This window comes from Hoplias malabaricus, chromosome 2, assembly GCF_029633855.1.
Source record: "Hoplias malabaricus isolate fHopMal1 chromosome 2, fHopMal1.hap1, whole genome shotgun sequence".
NCBI classification, from domain to species: Eukaryota; Metazoa; Chordata; class Actinopteri; order Characiformes; family Erythrinidae; genus Hoplias; species Hoplias malabaricus.
Window position 1 is genome coordinate 45,478,709 of NC_089801.1, and position 17,801 is coordinate 45,496,509.

At 37.7% G+C, this 17,801-nt stretch overlaps 1 protein-coding gene across 1 annotated transcript; it reads left to right on the forward strand.

Annotated features, from left to right (window-relative positions):
• Window positions 1–1,194: 1,194 nt before the first annotated feature.
• Window positions 1,195–17,578, forward strand: si:dkey-192k22.2 (uncharacterized). The gene is made up of 12 exons (XM_066661229.1): window positions 1,195–1,408; window positions 7,966–8,205; window positions 9,710–10,078; window positions 11,791–11,898; window positions 13,109–13,171; window positions 13,561–13,608; window positions 13,992–14,069; window positions 14,474–14,515; window positions 15,363–15,395; window positions 15,562–15,621; window positions 16,861–16,914; window positions 17,441–17,578. Exons 1-12 carry the CDS (start codon window positions 1,327–1,329, stop codon window positions 17,503–17,505), a joined length of 1,242 nt encoding a protein of 413 aa, XP_066517326.1. The 5' UTR covers window positions 1,195–1,326; the 3' UTR covers window positions 17,506–17,578.
• The last annotated feature ends 223 nt before the right edge of the window (window positions 17,579–17,801 follow it).

Below are 17,801 nucleotides of genomic sequence, written 5' to 3' on the forward strand. Positions count from 1 at the left end.
TTGACTTTGTGCTAGGTAAAGGAATCATTCGATTTCTGATTTAGAAAGAAAACTGGAATATATGGAGAAATAAAAATAGGAAAATTCTCTATGCTCTGTGTTTTCTGGGGCTGTGGTCAGTGTGAATCAAGGTTATTTTTCTCCACTGTTCTCACTGCTCACAAGCTCCGCAGAACAACTCAGAATGCATCATTTCCATATGTATCATATATCAGTGTGATCTGAACCTGCTGTAAAATGTGCATAAATCATGGTTCTGTCCTGACTCTATCTGTTTATCTGCAGTGCTGGGGCTGAATTCAGCCAAATTGACGACGAAACCCAGCAACCTCAGCGCCTGATGTTACCCGTTGCAGCAGTGACCTTAATGGGGAGACAAGCAGGCTTGGGACTGGATGTTCACTGGTTTGATCTTCACAACCAGCAGGAAAATGGGGCAGGGTTATGTGAAGGAACAGCATAGTCTCCCCGTCAACAAAATATTGAATAAAAAGGACCAAAAACATATTTTCCAAAGTGATTAGATCCTTTGAAGTCAGTGAAAATTCTGCAATTCTGTCTAATATTTCAATGTCACTAATATGTCATGGTCACATATATTTCACTAAATCATCAAAAATGATGCAAAGGCCTATCTGATAACATCATGGGTTAAATGTAATATTTTGAAAATATCTACTGCCCATAATATTGCCAAATTAGGATGGAAGGGGCAATAGGTTTCTATGCTGGTTTTTGGTGGACCAGGGTGTGTGTGTGTGTATGCATCTGTTTGAAAGATGTTTGTACCCTCAAGGAAGAAAGACCACAGCCCCCACCTCACGCGGTTACCCTGAGGTTCTGCCTTCATTTTCATCTTAAAGTAGTTGTACAAACCTGAGGCCACAAGGTCAAGGCCGACTACTGTAGTGTAAAATGTCATAGAGCTCAATACACAACACTGTCCTGTAACTTTGTTTATAGGCAGGCATCAGTTAAACAAGTTACGATAATGAACAATACTCATCTCTCTCTCTGTCTCTTTCACTCTCTCTTTCTCTCTCTCACACACACACACACACACACACACACACACACACAGTCTTTCACTCAGGGGAACATTAGTGTTGAAACAGGAAGAACGGCAGGAAACTCACTTGCCTAGTGTATCTGCTGCTTGTCGAATATGACATACGTTTGAGAGGTCGAGAACAGTTCACATTTGTAATATTTCCTTTAAGTATAATTTGTTCTTTTAGCCAACGCATGACTGGGACAGACATAGTACACGTGTGTCTATGAGTCAAGGTAAAGTGTGTGTGAGCTATCCATCAACACGTGGTTTCCATGTCGAAAGCGACAGCTGCCAAGCTCACTATTCTCATCTTCCTTGCCTTCATCATCTGCCTACCAGAGTTCTTCCCATCTGGTAAGACTCAGCTAAACTTCAAATTGTTTTAACTCTGACAGACTCCACTGAAGCTCTAAAGCACATAGATTATCTTAATCTTCTAATAATTATTGTTATTAATTCACTGTCATCATTACTAAAGATATCTATGATTATGTCTGTCCATAACAGTGGAAAATGTAGTGTTAAGGTGCCATTTTTTTCATAATTTTATAAGCAGTTTGACCAGAGGAGGATGGGTCCACCCTTTTAGCTTTGAAGTCTATTTACAACATCATTAATATAGTTAATATTCTGATTAATTAAAGATGACATTTTTACATCAACAACTAATTAGATTTTGAAATATACTTCTTAATGATAGTTACACCATCAAATATTTAGATTTTTTTTTTAATTACTCATTAATGATTATTACAGCAAAACATCAGATTATGCACTATAATTGTCAATGACTAACAATCAAATTTGTGATTTTACAATATATTCATAAACGATGTTTCCTGGTGTCTCCTCTTACATCATCAAATATTCACACATTTTTTTAAATTACCCATTAATGATGGTTATATCATCAACAATCAGATTATACTACATATTTGTTAATGATGTTTGCATCATCATCCAATTAGACTTTACAATTTACTTATTAACTAATTTAAATCATCAAACAATCAGATTTTACAGTCTGATCAAGAGTAGGGGATATCTGACTAATATCAATTAAATATAATAAGAAGAGAAAGATTAAAAATTGTTATTTTAACGACAATATCAACAAAAGTTTATTCTGTGTCTTAGAAAATCAGTTTGTAAAAATTAACTCTGGGATGGAGTAGCTGTCTTTGTTTGTTTGGGTATTCCTTTCTTGGTCACCAGAGGTCACCTTGACTAATTCACTAGTGCACTTGGTCAGGACTCTAAAAGTAATGTGGGTATCTGGAGCCCACCAACACTGTGATTTTTTTATTTATTTATTTATTTTTTGTGATATGCCTAAGTCTGAAAACATTGGATAACAGGAGTCATTTTGATTTTTTGCTGCTTTGGCCATTTCTGCTGTGTTTAGTGTCAGACTCATTAATGACATTCTATTAAAAGACTGGGGAACCAAAAGTGACACTAGAGTCTTTTCACCTACAGTGTGATAAGCATGAGTCTTGTTACAAAAATGATAATAGGAGATTAGACCCATATTACATCACAGTATTTTTACTTTTGATACTTAAATACATGTGAAGGTAAATACTTTTGTACTTTTAATCAAGTGGAGATCTACAACGAGGACTTCTAATTTTACTGGACTAATATTTTACCTTGAGTATCTGTCCTTTTACTCAAGTGTTCTTTCTCCACAACTGCCAATTGCAGTGCTGGGCCCATGTTTATGTGAGAGGGCAGACGAAAGAGAATCGAGTGAAAAAACCCAGAACCGTGGCTCCTCACTACTCACTGCTGTGCGCTCGGGTCGATGTGAATAGCGAGTGGCCCATGTCAATAATATTTAAAAGAGTCCATGGTACACAATGTGTGGTGGTGCTGTGGACAGTCCAAGATTATCTTCCAGCTCACTAGTGATTTCATATATTAAACGAAGGTCAAATCTGTCTATTAATAATTGCTCCGAGCATCTAGAGGATTGTCTATATCTCAAAATGTTCACCTAAGTACATCAGCTTCAAAAGGTTTAGCCATACTTGCCCTTCTTTTGAGGGTTAAGGGGAGCTTTTAGGTGTCTCAAATATTTCTAAGGGAATGGAAGTTTAAGGACCTTTATGCAAAATTTTTAAGGGATATTCACAATTTTAGTCAAAAACACTTTTTGTAAAATTCTGAGGATGTTTCCTCACCATTTGCTGCACTTTCCGAAAAAAAAAAAGATATGGTAAGGTACATTATTTGTCAAACAGTGTAAATATACTTTTAAATGTTTTTAGTCAACAGTGGTGTTAATGTCCCGTTTTGTTCCCTAAAGGTATATTACATAATTTATTTCAGGAGAGTTGAATATTTGTAATATTTCACCACAGATTAAAATCCAAAATTATAATGGAATAAGGTACGATTATTTACCCTTCTTAAAATAAATATGTATATGAGGGTACCACCATAGTGACAGTTTTTCTGACAGTGTGCTGTCTAGTTGGTTTGTCAGTTAGAAACCAGTCTGAAGCCCTGGTGCAAATGTTAAAAAAAAGCGTCTCATTCTTTTATGCTAGGCTCTCTCAATCCTGCTCATGGCAGAGAAAAGGCATCTGGGTTTTTTTTAAGAGAATTGCAAATGTTGAAAAGCATGAACTGAGATGAGAATATTGTTTTATTCCTGCTCCATAGGTGGGTAATATAGCTTATTTTTGCTGTTTCGTATTACTTACGGTGGAAATGTCTCCATATTCAGGAGATGGCTAGCTCCATTACAGAAAGTGCTACAAAACTAAACTACTCAAATTACTGAGTTTCTGTGGAAGTTTAAACAGTGAATAAAATTTACAGACAAGATAAATTTCAGCCTTGTACAAACAACAGTCATTTTTGTGGTGTTTGATCCTTGTGATATTTTGATCAAAGCAGGTCACAGACACTTCATTAGGGCCTGAGAACTGTGTTCACATGTGGAAAAGGGATAGAATATGTGCCCTACATAGCCTTGCAGAATCAAATTTTAGAATGTGATTGTTGGCAGTGGTTATATCTTAAATATTTGCCATGGATAACGTCATCAAATAGTCATATTTTACAATCAGATCGTTGTCATCTGTTACATCATTAATAAATTGTTTCATTACATTATACACAATTATTATTATAGTGATTACAACTTAAGAAATATAAGCTGATGTGAAGTCATAAAAAAGTTATGTGAAATCTGTGCAAATCTGTGCCTGTCACAATAACTGATTTTTTATTTTTTTTTTTTCGCGATGAATAGTGATGGATATTGTAATAAATAATATTACTGTCATTAATTTAGTCATTGTCTGCAACCGCTTATCCAGCTCATGGTCGTGGTTGGTCCGGAGCCCACTGTAATCACAGAGCACAAAGCAGGAACAGGGAGACACATACAATACACACGGACACTTTTCAGTCACCAATCCATGTGTGTTTTTAGACTGTGGGAGGAAACTGGAGCACCTTGAGAAAACCCACTTAGATACAGGGAGAACACCCCAAACTCCTCACAGACAGTTACCTGGAGTGGGACTTGAACCCACAACCTCCAGGTCCATAGAGCTGTGTGCCTGAGACACTACCTGCTGCACCACCATACCAATATTACTGTCATTTTCAGAAAATGTTATGCCTCTGATATATGATAATATAAATGTATTGTAATGGAATTACACCACTACAACAAGAGCAGTGAACTTTTAGCAAATCTTAGTTATTAAGAATATCCACACTCTGGAATACAAAAGTGTTTATTCATTTATTATCTGTAACCGCTTATCCAGTTCAGGGTCGCAGTGGGTCCAGAGCCTACCTGGAATCATTGGGCGCAAGGCAGGAATACACCCTGGAGGGGGCGCCAGTCCTTCACAGGGCAACACACACACATTCACTCACACCTTTGAGTCGCCAATCCACCTACCAACATGTGTTTTTGGACTGTGGGAGGAAACCAGAGCACCCAGAGGAAACCCATGTGGACACGGGGAGAACACACCACACTCCTCACAGTCACCCAGAGCAGGAATCGAACCCACAACCTCTAGGCCCCTGGAGCTGTGTGACATTACCTGCTGCGCCACCGTGCCGCCCTACAACAATGTTTAAATATACTAAATAAATGAGGTCATCAAAAATTATTGAGGTAATGTTTGTATATTGCACAATAAGTCAAAAATGTAATTATTGTGACAGGCTGATTATAATAGTAAAGCAATCCTTTGTAGTAAAGACTACAAAATGTTTTTGCAGTTTGGCAGTTTCTCGTAGACCAGAACTATTTATTTCAGCCTACAACCAGTAATATGAAGTTTTAGAAATACTGATTCACATGAATGTGTGAAGATGCTAAAAAATGTAGGCACATTCTCATTCTCTAAAAGTCAGATATTACAATAAAGGACACGTTGGTTCCAGTTAGATGGCCGATGACCACAGGAAAGCTTGCATGTTTAAAGTGTTGAGAATGGATTGTGTAGATTTGTCTGAGCTTACATAAACATGACAGTCGTATCCTGTGTGCAGTTCAGCATTTATGATTTGCGCTCTGCTCTTGTGGTGACGGATAAACTCTGTGCAAAGGTATGGTTTCATTATGCAAGCACACATTGCAAAGGGCAATTTATTAGGAACATCATTCTAATACTGTGTAGGAATCCACCTTTTTCTGTTCTGACTTCCCTGACCATGGCATTTCCCCACACAGATCTGCAGGTCGCTAGAGCCTTTTCTTGTAAACACCATTCTGTATGAAACTGCTGTGTGTGAAAATCCCATTAAAATATTGTAATTACTCAATCTATCAAACATCATGCCTCCAAAACATTCTACTTTATGATGGTTAATATTAATATGAACCATACCATGTCTGCAAGGGTTTTTTTTATATATGTTTTCTTCATGGGCCAAATGATCGGCTGAGTAGATGGCATAAGAAGGTGTACTTGTGTCTGTGTGGGTTTTTGCCAGGGGCTCCAGTTTCCTCCCAGAATCATTCATTCGTCCGTTTGTTCATCCATTCATTCTTTCATTCACTCATGGACTCTGATGGACTCTGTCATTCTGTCACCCACCGTGACCCTGAACCACAATAAAGCATTTACAGATGATGAATGAATGAATTACTTAATATTTTCTAACACTAAATATATTACAATCAATATACATATAACCACATTATTTTCCCAAGCATCTTTCAAGAATCCCAACTCTAATAGGATGCTAGAATGTGGAAAGAATTTAGACATAGTAACACAATAACAGTAAAGTAGGATAAAAGCAATAAGCCTAAAACCGGATTTCTACATCTCACCCTTTACATATTGAATAAAATATATGAGCCTGGTGTGTCTGACCTGCTACAGATCGATACAAATGGTTTTCCAGTGGCTTTTGAGTAAAGGCAGGAGAAGAATAACAAACCCTTCTATCTAATATCTGGATCAATATTGGGGAGGGGAAAAACCAGTAGTGTGACAGAATATGTTAGACAAACAGCCACTGTTTTAAAAGGGAATCCTGCAATATTTTTGCGGTTGTTATAAGAACTCTGAATTCTCTGCATTATAAGAAACCTAAATAAACAATAAATACAAGCAAAACACATTCTCTTCTATGAAAAGCAATACAATTAACAATTTATTAGTGGCAATAAAGTAGATATCATTGGCCAATTTATCAGATAAACCTACCATATGAGGACAATAAAAGGACAATCACTGCATAATGTAGCTTAGATTAGGGGTCTTCTGCCTCTTAATTTATGGTCAATATCTGACCACAAAACCAATCCTGGCAGGCTATTTTTCAGGTAGTGGATCATTCTTAACCTAGCAGTGACCCTGTCATGTGATAACTCAAAAACTCTAGTCCAAATACTTGCAAAACACTATCATGCCATAGTGGCCTTTCACAACACAACACAACTTTCATAGCTATATTAGCTTAGCTTAGTAAAACGGTTTACACTGTCAGTCCCTCTAGATAATGGCAGTCCTATTTTCACTGAAGGTGAATTGGTATAGTAGAGTTAATGATAAGAATGGCCTATGCGTTCATATGAAGGGTACCTAATAAACTGGCAGCTCAGTGTATGTGTGTATAATATAAAGCAATACTTAAAAACCTTTGGCAAGGTCCTGAAAAGCCTGAGGAAGAGCCGGATCTTGCCATCCCTGTGGACCCATATAGCCTCAGGCTAGCACACAGTGCTAATGACAGCCACGGGTATTAATAGTGTTAACAGAGTGAAAGAGCCAAGACGACACACCTCATCTATCTGCTGCATTCGTGCCCTTCAGCTAGCCATTTAAAACCCCAGGAGTGTGTCCATTAGCAGTCACCAGTAAACAGTAGCATGTAATGTGCATAGTAAAAAACACATGGAAATGATATAAATGCTAGGTTTCATCAAAACTATCTCAAAATTAGATATATTTTATGTTAATTTTCAGGAATGCTAATGTTGCTGTTAGTTCATGAAAAAACTGTAACTGTAAACCATAGTAGAATAATTGGTTGAGCTACTCTTGTAAGAAAGCTCAATTAAACAGTTGGAATTGGACATTATTTAGTTGTAAATTCTAAAATAGCTTGTGTTATTATTATTATTCAAAAGGATCTATGACATCCCAGCTAACCAGCCATGATCTCTAATGTCCTGTTTTGGTATGCTAACGTTATGTACAAGATGCTAAGAGCTATCTTCTGCAGAAACATAAAGCAATGAACATTCATGGCTCCTTTGTTGTATATAACAAGACACTGAAAATAGATATCCATTTTAAAATTTTTGGTCTCCTAAAGTAATAGTGAAGTAACTGAGTTTTAGTGATCAACTCATCAAAACATCTCTCTCTCTCTCTTTCTCTCTCTCTCTCTCTCTCTCTCTCTCTCTCTCTCTCCAGATCCAGTGGCTCAGATCCAGTTTCACTGTTTGCCTTTTGACCTCTGTGACTCTATGAGTGACCATGCTCATAAAGACCCAAAGATCTGTGAGGTGTTTGAGAATATAATCCAGAATAATCAACTCTGTGCGATGCAGCCAAAAAAGCACACACTCAACCAGAGCAACACGTTACAGGACTGGTTCCTGTGTGAGACTCAGGTCAACCTATGGGATTTCTATGACCATGCCTCAAACTCAGGTGGGCTTAAGTAAAGTGTGTATGTACACTATATGTTCAAACGTTTTTAGACCTTCCTCCAACATTTCTTCCTAAAGGAGGCGGTGGTTTCCTACCCTCCTCCAATTATATTTTATGTAGTGCAATTTCTGCAGTGCTGAGCCCATGTAGCAACGACAGAGGCTCTGTTCTCCCTATATTAGGTCAGTGAAGTATCACAATAGACTTGAAGCAGTTGTTTCAAGATAAAAATACTACCTAGTTCTTTTAAGTTAAGTATATTTATAGAATTCTAATCCCACAAATTTGCTTAAGAAAAAAAAATAAATAATAATAATAATCAGTGGCGGATGCTGGTCTTTCAAGGAGGGGAAGCTCAATTTCGGCCTACATCATAAAATGTGTCGGTTTATTTATACGTAAATTCTACCCTCCGTTCCTTTTCAAGAAAATGATCTGTGACCCTGTCGTACCAACAAGGCGTCTTTTCCAGGGACTTGACTAGTGTCCTCTCAATGGCCAGCAGAGCTAAGCTGCTTAAACGGCCTTGGCCCATGTGAAGTGTGTCCGCCTGTGAGTGCTTTGTGACGGTGGAGGGGCTCAGCAGCACCCGCTGGACAGAAACTGCGATAGAAGTCAGAAAGAGTGATAGAAGTCAGTCTCCAAACACAAGCAGCTACAAAAAAACCCACCAGAAATAGAAGCTCGATTTGTCGCTAGTCGTTTTTAACAAAGAAAATGCCGCTAAGAGGATTCGGAAAGTGTCCAGTTCAACTCAGAACAGAATGAAAATGTAATGCTCCCACGGAGCTCTACACCAAAGGATCGCTGATTCGCTCATTCCGCTGTCAGTCAAAAAGGGATTCAGCCTCAGACAGATCATCCAATCATCATGCAGAAGCTGAGCGTCCGGGCCAGCCGAGGCCAGCCCACTGCCCCATAGACCCCCAGAGACGCTGAGCGTCCGATGGGCGGGACAAAGCCCAGCATTTATCCAATGACTCGTCTCGTTTCCCTGCACTTCGCTGCTTCGATATTGAACTCTGTGGACGCTCAGCGTCCTCACTGTTTAAAACACCGTGAAGCTGCGGGAAAGCCGCGTCTTTACCAGTGATAAGAAGCTGATTCTGAACAAAAGTTGAGCGTGTTGTAGTGCATATTTATTCAATGACATGTACACACAACAGTATATATTTGATCACTTATTTTTTTACATTTTAGGGGAAGTTGAGCTTCCCTTGCAGTCTTAGAGCAATCGCCTCTGATATATATATATATATATATATATATATATATATATATATAATTGTACCAAAATTTTATACTAGTATTTTGCTTTAGAAGAGCGGAACATGGGCTACAGTTATTGTTGCATTTTATAAATATTTTTAGTGTTAGCAACAGTAAGACATACATGGAAATGTTATATTGGCACAACCCTAATTGTTGTGGAAATAATGGAAATAATTAGAAAGACTGGTGGAGTTCTACTATCAAAAAATTCAGAAAACTATATCTCTTCCAGGAGTGGATGCAGAGGTGGTCTTGATGCTTCAAGGTGCGCATCAGTCACTCCAGAATGTGACCACTTTAGGTCATTTAAACCATAGTGGACTGCAGATTGAAACCCACTGGAATTTCACACTGTTGAACTGTTGTTCACAACTCCCGAGAGACTGCACAAAGCCAAACAAAACCAACACAAAATTTCTGAAAGGCTTGTCAACACCAAGACCCAGCTCACACAGCTCACCAACTACATCAGCAGAACTGTCCGCTGAGACATTGTCAGAAGAAACCCACTCCACCTTTAATCCCATCTGTCGATCAAACAGAAGCCAGTGCCTGTTTCACTTTGTAGAAAACATCCTTCTCAACATACCTAATAAAGAAGGTGAGATCTTTTTTTTTTTTTTACATTTTTTTAATTCTCTTTGACAGGATCTGATTTAATGTAAGTGACCTATAAATCAATATCAATATGGACTGATTTTTAATAAGAATAAACAATATATCCTGTAGATGTTTACTATAATAGGGGGTGGTCTTGGAACATTGTTAGGACATCAAATAAATAAATAATTTAAAAAAATAAATAAAACATTCTGAAGACCATCTCTTGAAACACTCAATAGCATTAATGTAATTGGGCAAGGCTAAAGTGCTGCAGGACTAATGAAGGGATACATTTAAATAGATTGGTTATCAGGACAATACAAACTAAATGAACTTAAATTGTACATTAACCTGCAACTTAGTAACATTCTGGCACTTGTTTTCTATGTTTTGAGACTTTTAAAACTTCTCTGAAAATGTACTAGCTCAAGTATTACTTGAAACACAACACACAAGGATCCATTACAAAGACAAAAACAATTCAGCCTCACACAACAGGTTTATAAAAGTGAATACCCAGTTGATATCTACTGCTGATTTGTCATATTTTGAAGTTGCATGTCTCATTATGAGTCGAAGGCATGAAACCTGGCCCTTTAGCTTTCCTTTCTTGCAAGGTTCCTTCTGTGCAAGGCTCTGAGTCTCAGAAAATCCTGCACTGAGCTGAGACTGCTGATTGTGGCTCGAGACAACACCCCAGACATTCAATACCAATTCAGTCCCTTCTATCGCTCTGTCTCTCTCCCCATCCTTCCCCATAAATCGAATATAAAGGTTAGCTGAGGCCATCTTTTATCCCGTCTATTGATTCTGGCAGGAGGGAAGACAGCACCACTTTATATTTCGACTTCACCACTGATAAATATATTACAGCCATATATCATTCTGCTCTGCTAAGAGCGGCTCTGCTTCAAAGCCACAAATCCCTTCAGAAGGACGAGAGTGTCCGAGCAGTTCAGGGTCATTAAGTTACTGTGGAGTTGAACAGTAAGAGATAAGAGCTTTAATCAGACAAAATGAGAATTAGCAGTAGATCATTGTGCCATTGTTGTCATAGCTAATCTGCATCAAATCACTGTTTCTGACGTTGTATTAATATTAAATGAATAAAGGGCCAATAAAAATGGACAAAATGAAATGTATTTGCATTAAAATATATTAAATATGTTATCGCCTCCTATAATGTTACAAAAACTACAATGTACATAATTAAAGAGACATTTAACAGATCAATATATCTGAATAATTTAGTTGTTGAGGTTTATTAAAGTCATTCACAATGGCTTGATAGGAAATATTCCATTTTAGGAAAAATCTGTTAGACATTTTCACCTTTATAAAGATAGTAACCAGACGTCCAAATTGTTTAACACTACACAGAGTTTCACAAAAAGATTATGAATACTCTGCTTAATGTATGAGATTACGTATTACAGTTTTGGCCTAAAAATGATTTAAAACTTGTTTATTCTGAGGAGGTATATACAGCACAGTGTTTTCCCTATGTAGGGCACTATGTAAGGCATGACTGAATGCCTCCTGTACTCAAACATGGTATAATTTGTTGAACAACGTATAATTTAGGACGCAGCCACATACGCAGTTTCTTACTGAACATACCGTGAACCGTGACTCATATGGTGCACTATGTAGGGAATAAGAATCCATTCTACACTCACACTGTATTCTGTACTTTTTCTTTGTTTTCAGTGAAGTGGTGGGGCGCCGCCGTGTGGTTGATTCTGGTACTGATCGTGGTTCTAGTGGTTCTGCTAAGTGTTGGGGTCCAGGTCTACGCGAGCAAACGCCTTTTGCAGAGTAAGTTTATACAGTATAGATGATATACCTTCAACGTCAGGTCAATTACGTTTATTTTGAGAACGCTAAGATTCTGACGTATTTTTTGTGATCTCAAGAAAGCGATTTTTGTTATCTCATTAAACATTATCTAACTAGCAAATATTAATTGCATCTTCATTAGAATGTTCTCAGCCATAATCCAAGAATTACAAAATTTGTAATCAATTTCATAAACGGTTGTATGCAAAAAATATTGTTCACTTGATCTAAAAAAAATATTGGTTTTGTAATTACAATTATTTTATGTATTTAAGTTTGGCAACTAGTGTCAGTCCCACATAGCTGTAGGACATTGGGGTCCTGGGTTTGAACCTCACATTTATCTCACAATCTGTGTGGGTTCCCTCTGGGCGTTCCAGTTTCCTCCCGCAATTTAAAAGCAAGTTTGTATGTGGGCTACGTAAAATGGAGTCCATAGGTGTGAGTATGTGAGGCCCCGTTTAAACCCTTTGTTTCTGAGCTTAAATTTCATCCCTTAGCTGAACTCCATCATATACGACGCCTCCAACACTGTGAGGGTGAGGACATATCATTTCAAAAATGAATGAAATTGTACGAAATTGGACAGTCCCAGTTGTCAAAGGAAAATACCCGCTGTCAGGTCCGTCACATTTCTTGACACAAATGTCTGCTGGCTGGCACTGTGGTGTGTAATGAGGGGAAAAGGTCATCCTTTCCACTCATGCAAGGACTGTGAGACCATGGCTGAGGCATGAACAAAGATATGAAAAACTATCTATAGAATTTTTCTTGAATACATTTAATTCAGCAAATATTTTGCTTTAAAATGTACAAAAAATGTGTGTGGGCGGCATGTAGCAGGCAGTTCAAGTCCCACTCCGGGTGACTGTCTGTGAGGAGTTTGGTGTGTTCTCCCCATGTCTGTGTGGGTTTTCTCCGGGTGCTCCGGTTTCCTCCCACGGTTAATGTGTGTGTGTGTGTGTTGCCCTGTGAAGGACTGGCACCCCCTCCAGGGTGTGTTCCCGCCTTTCGCCCAGTGATTCCGGGTAGGCTACGGACCCACCATGACTCTGAACTGGATAAGCGGTTACAGACAATGAATTAATGAATGAATGACAAATATGTGCATGTTAAATATTTTCACTTAGTAAATCAACAAAACTATTCTAATCTCTCTCTCTCTCTCTCTCTCTCTCTCTCTCTCTAGGACGGTCAATGCCAGTTCCAGTCACTGCCACTCGCATGATATTTGCAAAGCGAAAAACCAAATGTGGGTAAAAAACAAAATTAAATTAAATTAAATTAAGCACACCAGTTTTAGAAGTTGGTTGACATGAGCTGGACACTGAGCTGGACACTTCACCACCTCTGTGAAAAAAAAACTGATTCAGATAAAACTGAATCCATCCCACTTTCAAGATGCATATGCAGGATGTTTACCTAGTCTTTAAACTAGAAAATCTCACTGTAGAGACACTGCAGCACTGCTGTTGGAGTTGAATAGATGTGTTTACAGCAACTGTACTGCTTGTTAAATTTTATTTTATGGCCAGTGTCCCTTTAATAGATGTATGGATATAGATATGCATTCACAGGGGTGCATAACTCTGCAGTGAAATACCCTGTATTGTAATGCTGTAATTCTGTTTTTATTTTCAGCTTTAGGCGATTTGCCTGATGTTTCCATCTCAATATGGAGCACAGAAGGTACGTGTGTGAATATATTTGGCCTCTTGACGTGCCTATTTGCACAATGCACTAGTACAGAATGAGAGAGAACTTTCTTTATCCTTCGTTTGAAGTGCTTTACTGTTATGTTTTTCTACAGAGAAAACTTTCCTCAATCCCCTCTGGGCATTTTACAGCTCAAACAAAGAAAGTGAAATAAATAAATAAATAAGCCCAATCTACCTTGAGGATTATACGAAAAGAGGGCACAGAAGTTTTTTTCCCCTCTCTCTCTCTCTCTCTTTCCTCTCCTCTCCAAAGAACAACAGAAGTTCTGGAGAACAAAGGGCTTTTCAGGGCAGCAAGTGTGCTATCAGACATGTTAAGCCTTTAAAATGTGTGTGTCACACATCTGTCTCCAGATGAGGATCTGTTCTTAAAGAAGATGCCAAAGGATTACACGAGAGCTGAAAGAAGAACGGACCACTTCCAATTCTCCAGTAAGCTTACCCCTTCAGGAGCCAGTCCTGGGTTGGGTCCTAATATCCTAGTTTTCCTAAGGCAGTGATCTGATTCAGAAGATAGCCAGCCACTGAGTGAACAGTGATTTTCCTAAATGGCTTTTTGTGTTCCATCTGCTGAAGTGGGAAAATAAAGATGGCCAGTGATGGGATGTATAATGAGGGTATTTAAAATACAGTGTCTAGTAGTTGTAGTTCTGATCTTGTAGTGACTGGTCTGAATTGTAGTTTGTATTCAGTAGAGCTGTAAATCATTGAAGTACATCTTCAGTTATATTTCCACTAAACTGTTTTAACTTCCAGTTCTGGAGGGCTACAACACTTACCAAGGGGCTTTTCTTCTGAAGTAAAACCGCTTTTCTTTTGTGTTATTTTTCCCACAGAAAAGATTCATCTAGTGTGTGAAGACATTATGTACAAGCAAGGTAATAATTGTCAGAGCAATCAAACATTGCCTTCCACAAACAGTTATATATGGTGAGGCACACAGTTTAATTAGAGGAACATGGTGCATAATTTATGTTTAAATATCAAATTTATTTATATCACCAGAAAGTATCAAAAAGCATGTATGAAAAATGATTATTTGTGAAAGTGCAAATCTTATGAGCTGCTTTGTAGTCCCTGAACCTGTTCATGCTCCACAGAGCGGGTCCCCATTAGGACTATGTAATTTATTTAACATACAGTCAAAACAGCCAATAAATGTTCCAGATTTTAATCCTATAATATATATATATTTGGACCATATGTTGAAAATTATAAAAAGGGTTGAGGATGTTGCTCTATTCCTGCTCCAAAAGTGGGTAATATTGACTTATTTGTAATGTTTACCTAAAGTGGAACTGATTCCAAAATCTAACTTTCCATGAAAGTAAATGCATTGTGTAACACAATTCAGCAACTTAAAAGAGCTTCTGAACCAACACAAACGGCAGAGAAAAGGCAAGAAGACCATTTGAAAGTAGATCAGCAGACTGAACCCAGATGTTAACACCAGTGGATTGATGAACTGAGAAGACTTAAATCGCAAGAAGGAAAAAAGTGCACACATTTTGAAACTGAAGTTTGGAGGTAGGGGAAATGGTGGCAGCAGATTTTTTGGAATATTTAAGGCCAGGCTCCTGAAAAGAATGAATGTGCAAAATGAATTAATAAATATGTTACATTTTATAGCTGTTTTGACTGGAATATAAAATGCAGGGCGGTCTCTGACTTTTGGACAGTGCTGCACATGATGCATTGTTTGACTGATATTGTCTGTGTTTTCAGGACTGTCTCCTATTCATGAGGTGTCTATGACAGGTATGAATCTATCAATGCCTTTTTGTTATTTCAGTTACACTGACATAAAAAAACTTAATATACACAAAAATATGAGCCAATGGGAAGGATTCGTACAGACTACAAAAGTTAAATGCCATTACTGTGTTTATGTGGGCATGTGTGTGTGTGTGTGTCAATTCCTCAGACATCTATCTGAGAGAGAATGAGGAAGAGAAGAGCCTTGATGTTACAGTAGGAGAAGGAGGTAAGCAGAAGTTAGAGAGAAATAGTGTCAGCAAATCTTGAAATATGCCATGAATTATTAAAACCCCTGATACCCCAATACAATATTCGTTTTAATAATTTAGATCATAATGAATTGCATTATCATCCTGCTGAAAGTAACCTGCTGCAGCGGTTATACAAACACTCTCTCTCAAACACTGAGGTGTCCAAGCCCCAGATTTGCAGCATTACAGCAAAATTAATTGTTGTTACTGTAAAGTAATTGGAAGCACCCACACAAATCCGAAATGAATAGCACTTCCCAGAAAATCTGCAAAAATAAACAGTGAAAGATCCAGGGAAACGGCTTCATCCAGCAGCTTATTGTTAGGTTATGTTACGCAGTGCAGCTGCACTTTGTAAAAATCAAAGACCGCCTTATATATTTTAAATTAAACTATGTAGTGTATATATATATATATATATATATTTATTTTTTTTTACCTTAAAATTACAGCTACATCACACATTTTTGTGATGCTCCACTCATCTGTAATAATGTAATACAGCCTCTGTCGTTGCTGCTCCTGGCTCAGCACTGCAGAAACTGCACTATGTAACTTTTGGTAGAGGGTAGGAAACCACTCCCTCCATCCCCCTCCTGCTTGATTTCAATACAGTGCTGTAAAAAGTCAGTTACACTTAGTACTTAATAGAATTTATTCTCAGTAATCGCTTATCCAGTTCAGGGTTGTGGTGGGTCCGGAGCCTACCTGGAATCACTGGGTGCAAGGCGGGAATACACCCTGGAGGGGGCGGCAGTCCATCACAGGGCAAAACACATCCACACCTAGGTACACTTCTGATACACCTACGAACATATGTATAACTCCTCACACACAGTCACCCAGAATGGGGCTTCAATATAGGTTATGTATTATAAAATACAATGTACTGTATATCTACTCCAAATACTATTTACAAATACTATATACAACTACTACAAATATATTTTTAATGTTGAACCAATACACTTTTACATATAAAAAAAATAAAAAATAAATCCAATCTTGTTTTTACTAAAGTGGCCAGTGGGCAAATGTTTTAAATGGGTGGTTCTAAAGTTGCCAGTGAGAAGTACAGAGTATGTGACCGTGTGTGTATATATCTTAAATGGAAATATTTTTTTTTTAACAATGAACACTACAGTTATCAGCTGATTTAAAACTAAATTAGGCATTTGTTAGCATTAAAGCTGTACGTCTCTTTTGTTTCATAGAGTCTGAGGAGTCCCTGAACCACCCCCAAGCTCCAGCACACACCCAGTCCTTACGTAAGTGACTTAACAGCGAGTGTGTTTCTGCATGCAACACAATTAGCAGCGAGCTGAGTGAATTAATTAGTGTGGGATTAGATTTGCATTGAAAGCCAGTGCTCGCCTTTCTCCTTTCAAAGCAGATTAAACATATTAGGTTTACAAATTGGCTTTAAAGCGTTTTTGTGTTACATATATTTGTAATATATATATATATATATAAATTATAAAGCACTTTTTCTTTGATGGAGCTCATAACATATGCAGTAACTAATAAATCCTTTTCACTTGCCATTTTCAAACTACTTACAATTTTTAGTTTTTTTTTGTTTTGTTGTTGAATAAAATTACAATACTACATAATACTACATAGCCATTTTTCATAAAATAACAAAAGTGAGAATGTTTGAGATTTGAATTATAATTATAGAGTACACAAAACCTTTAAACTATATTTTTCTACCTAAGAGCACTGCAATGAGTTAAGAGTTAAAGGCACTGACACTGGTGTAACCATTTGTAACGACTGTCTCTGTCTCTCCAGCTTGCCTTCATCATCTGGGCCATCCTTCTCTCAAAGAGGACGAGGAATCAATGTTGGATAATTAGTTCTGGATCACAAATGCTACTCCATCTCATCCAACACATATTGGATGGAGCACCTTCACTGCACATAACACACTACCACTGCCCCCCAGCCTCAGATCACTCTTGCCAAAGCTTAGTCTTGAGCTTGGTAACCTTAAGTTCACGTGCAGTGTCCATGGTGATTATACAAACAATGTGATCACTAATTAAATAGTCTACAACCTTATTGTGTATATTATGAATCTGTAACCAAGGAAGAGATAAGCTTGTTAATGTTCAGCATTTTATTAATGTGAAAGGCATGACTGTTTATGATG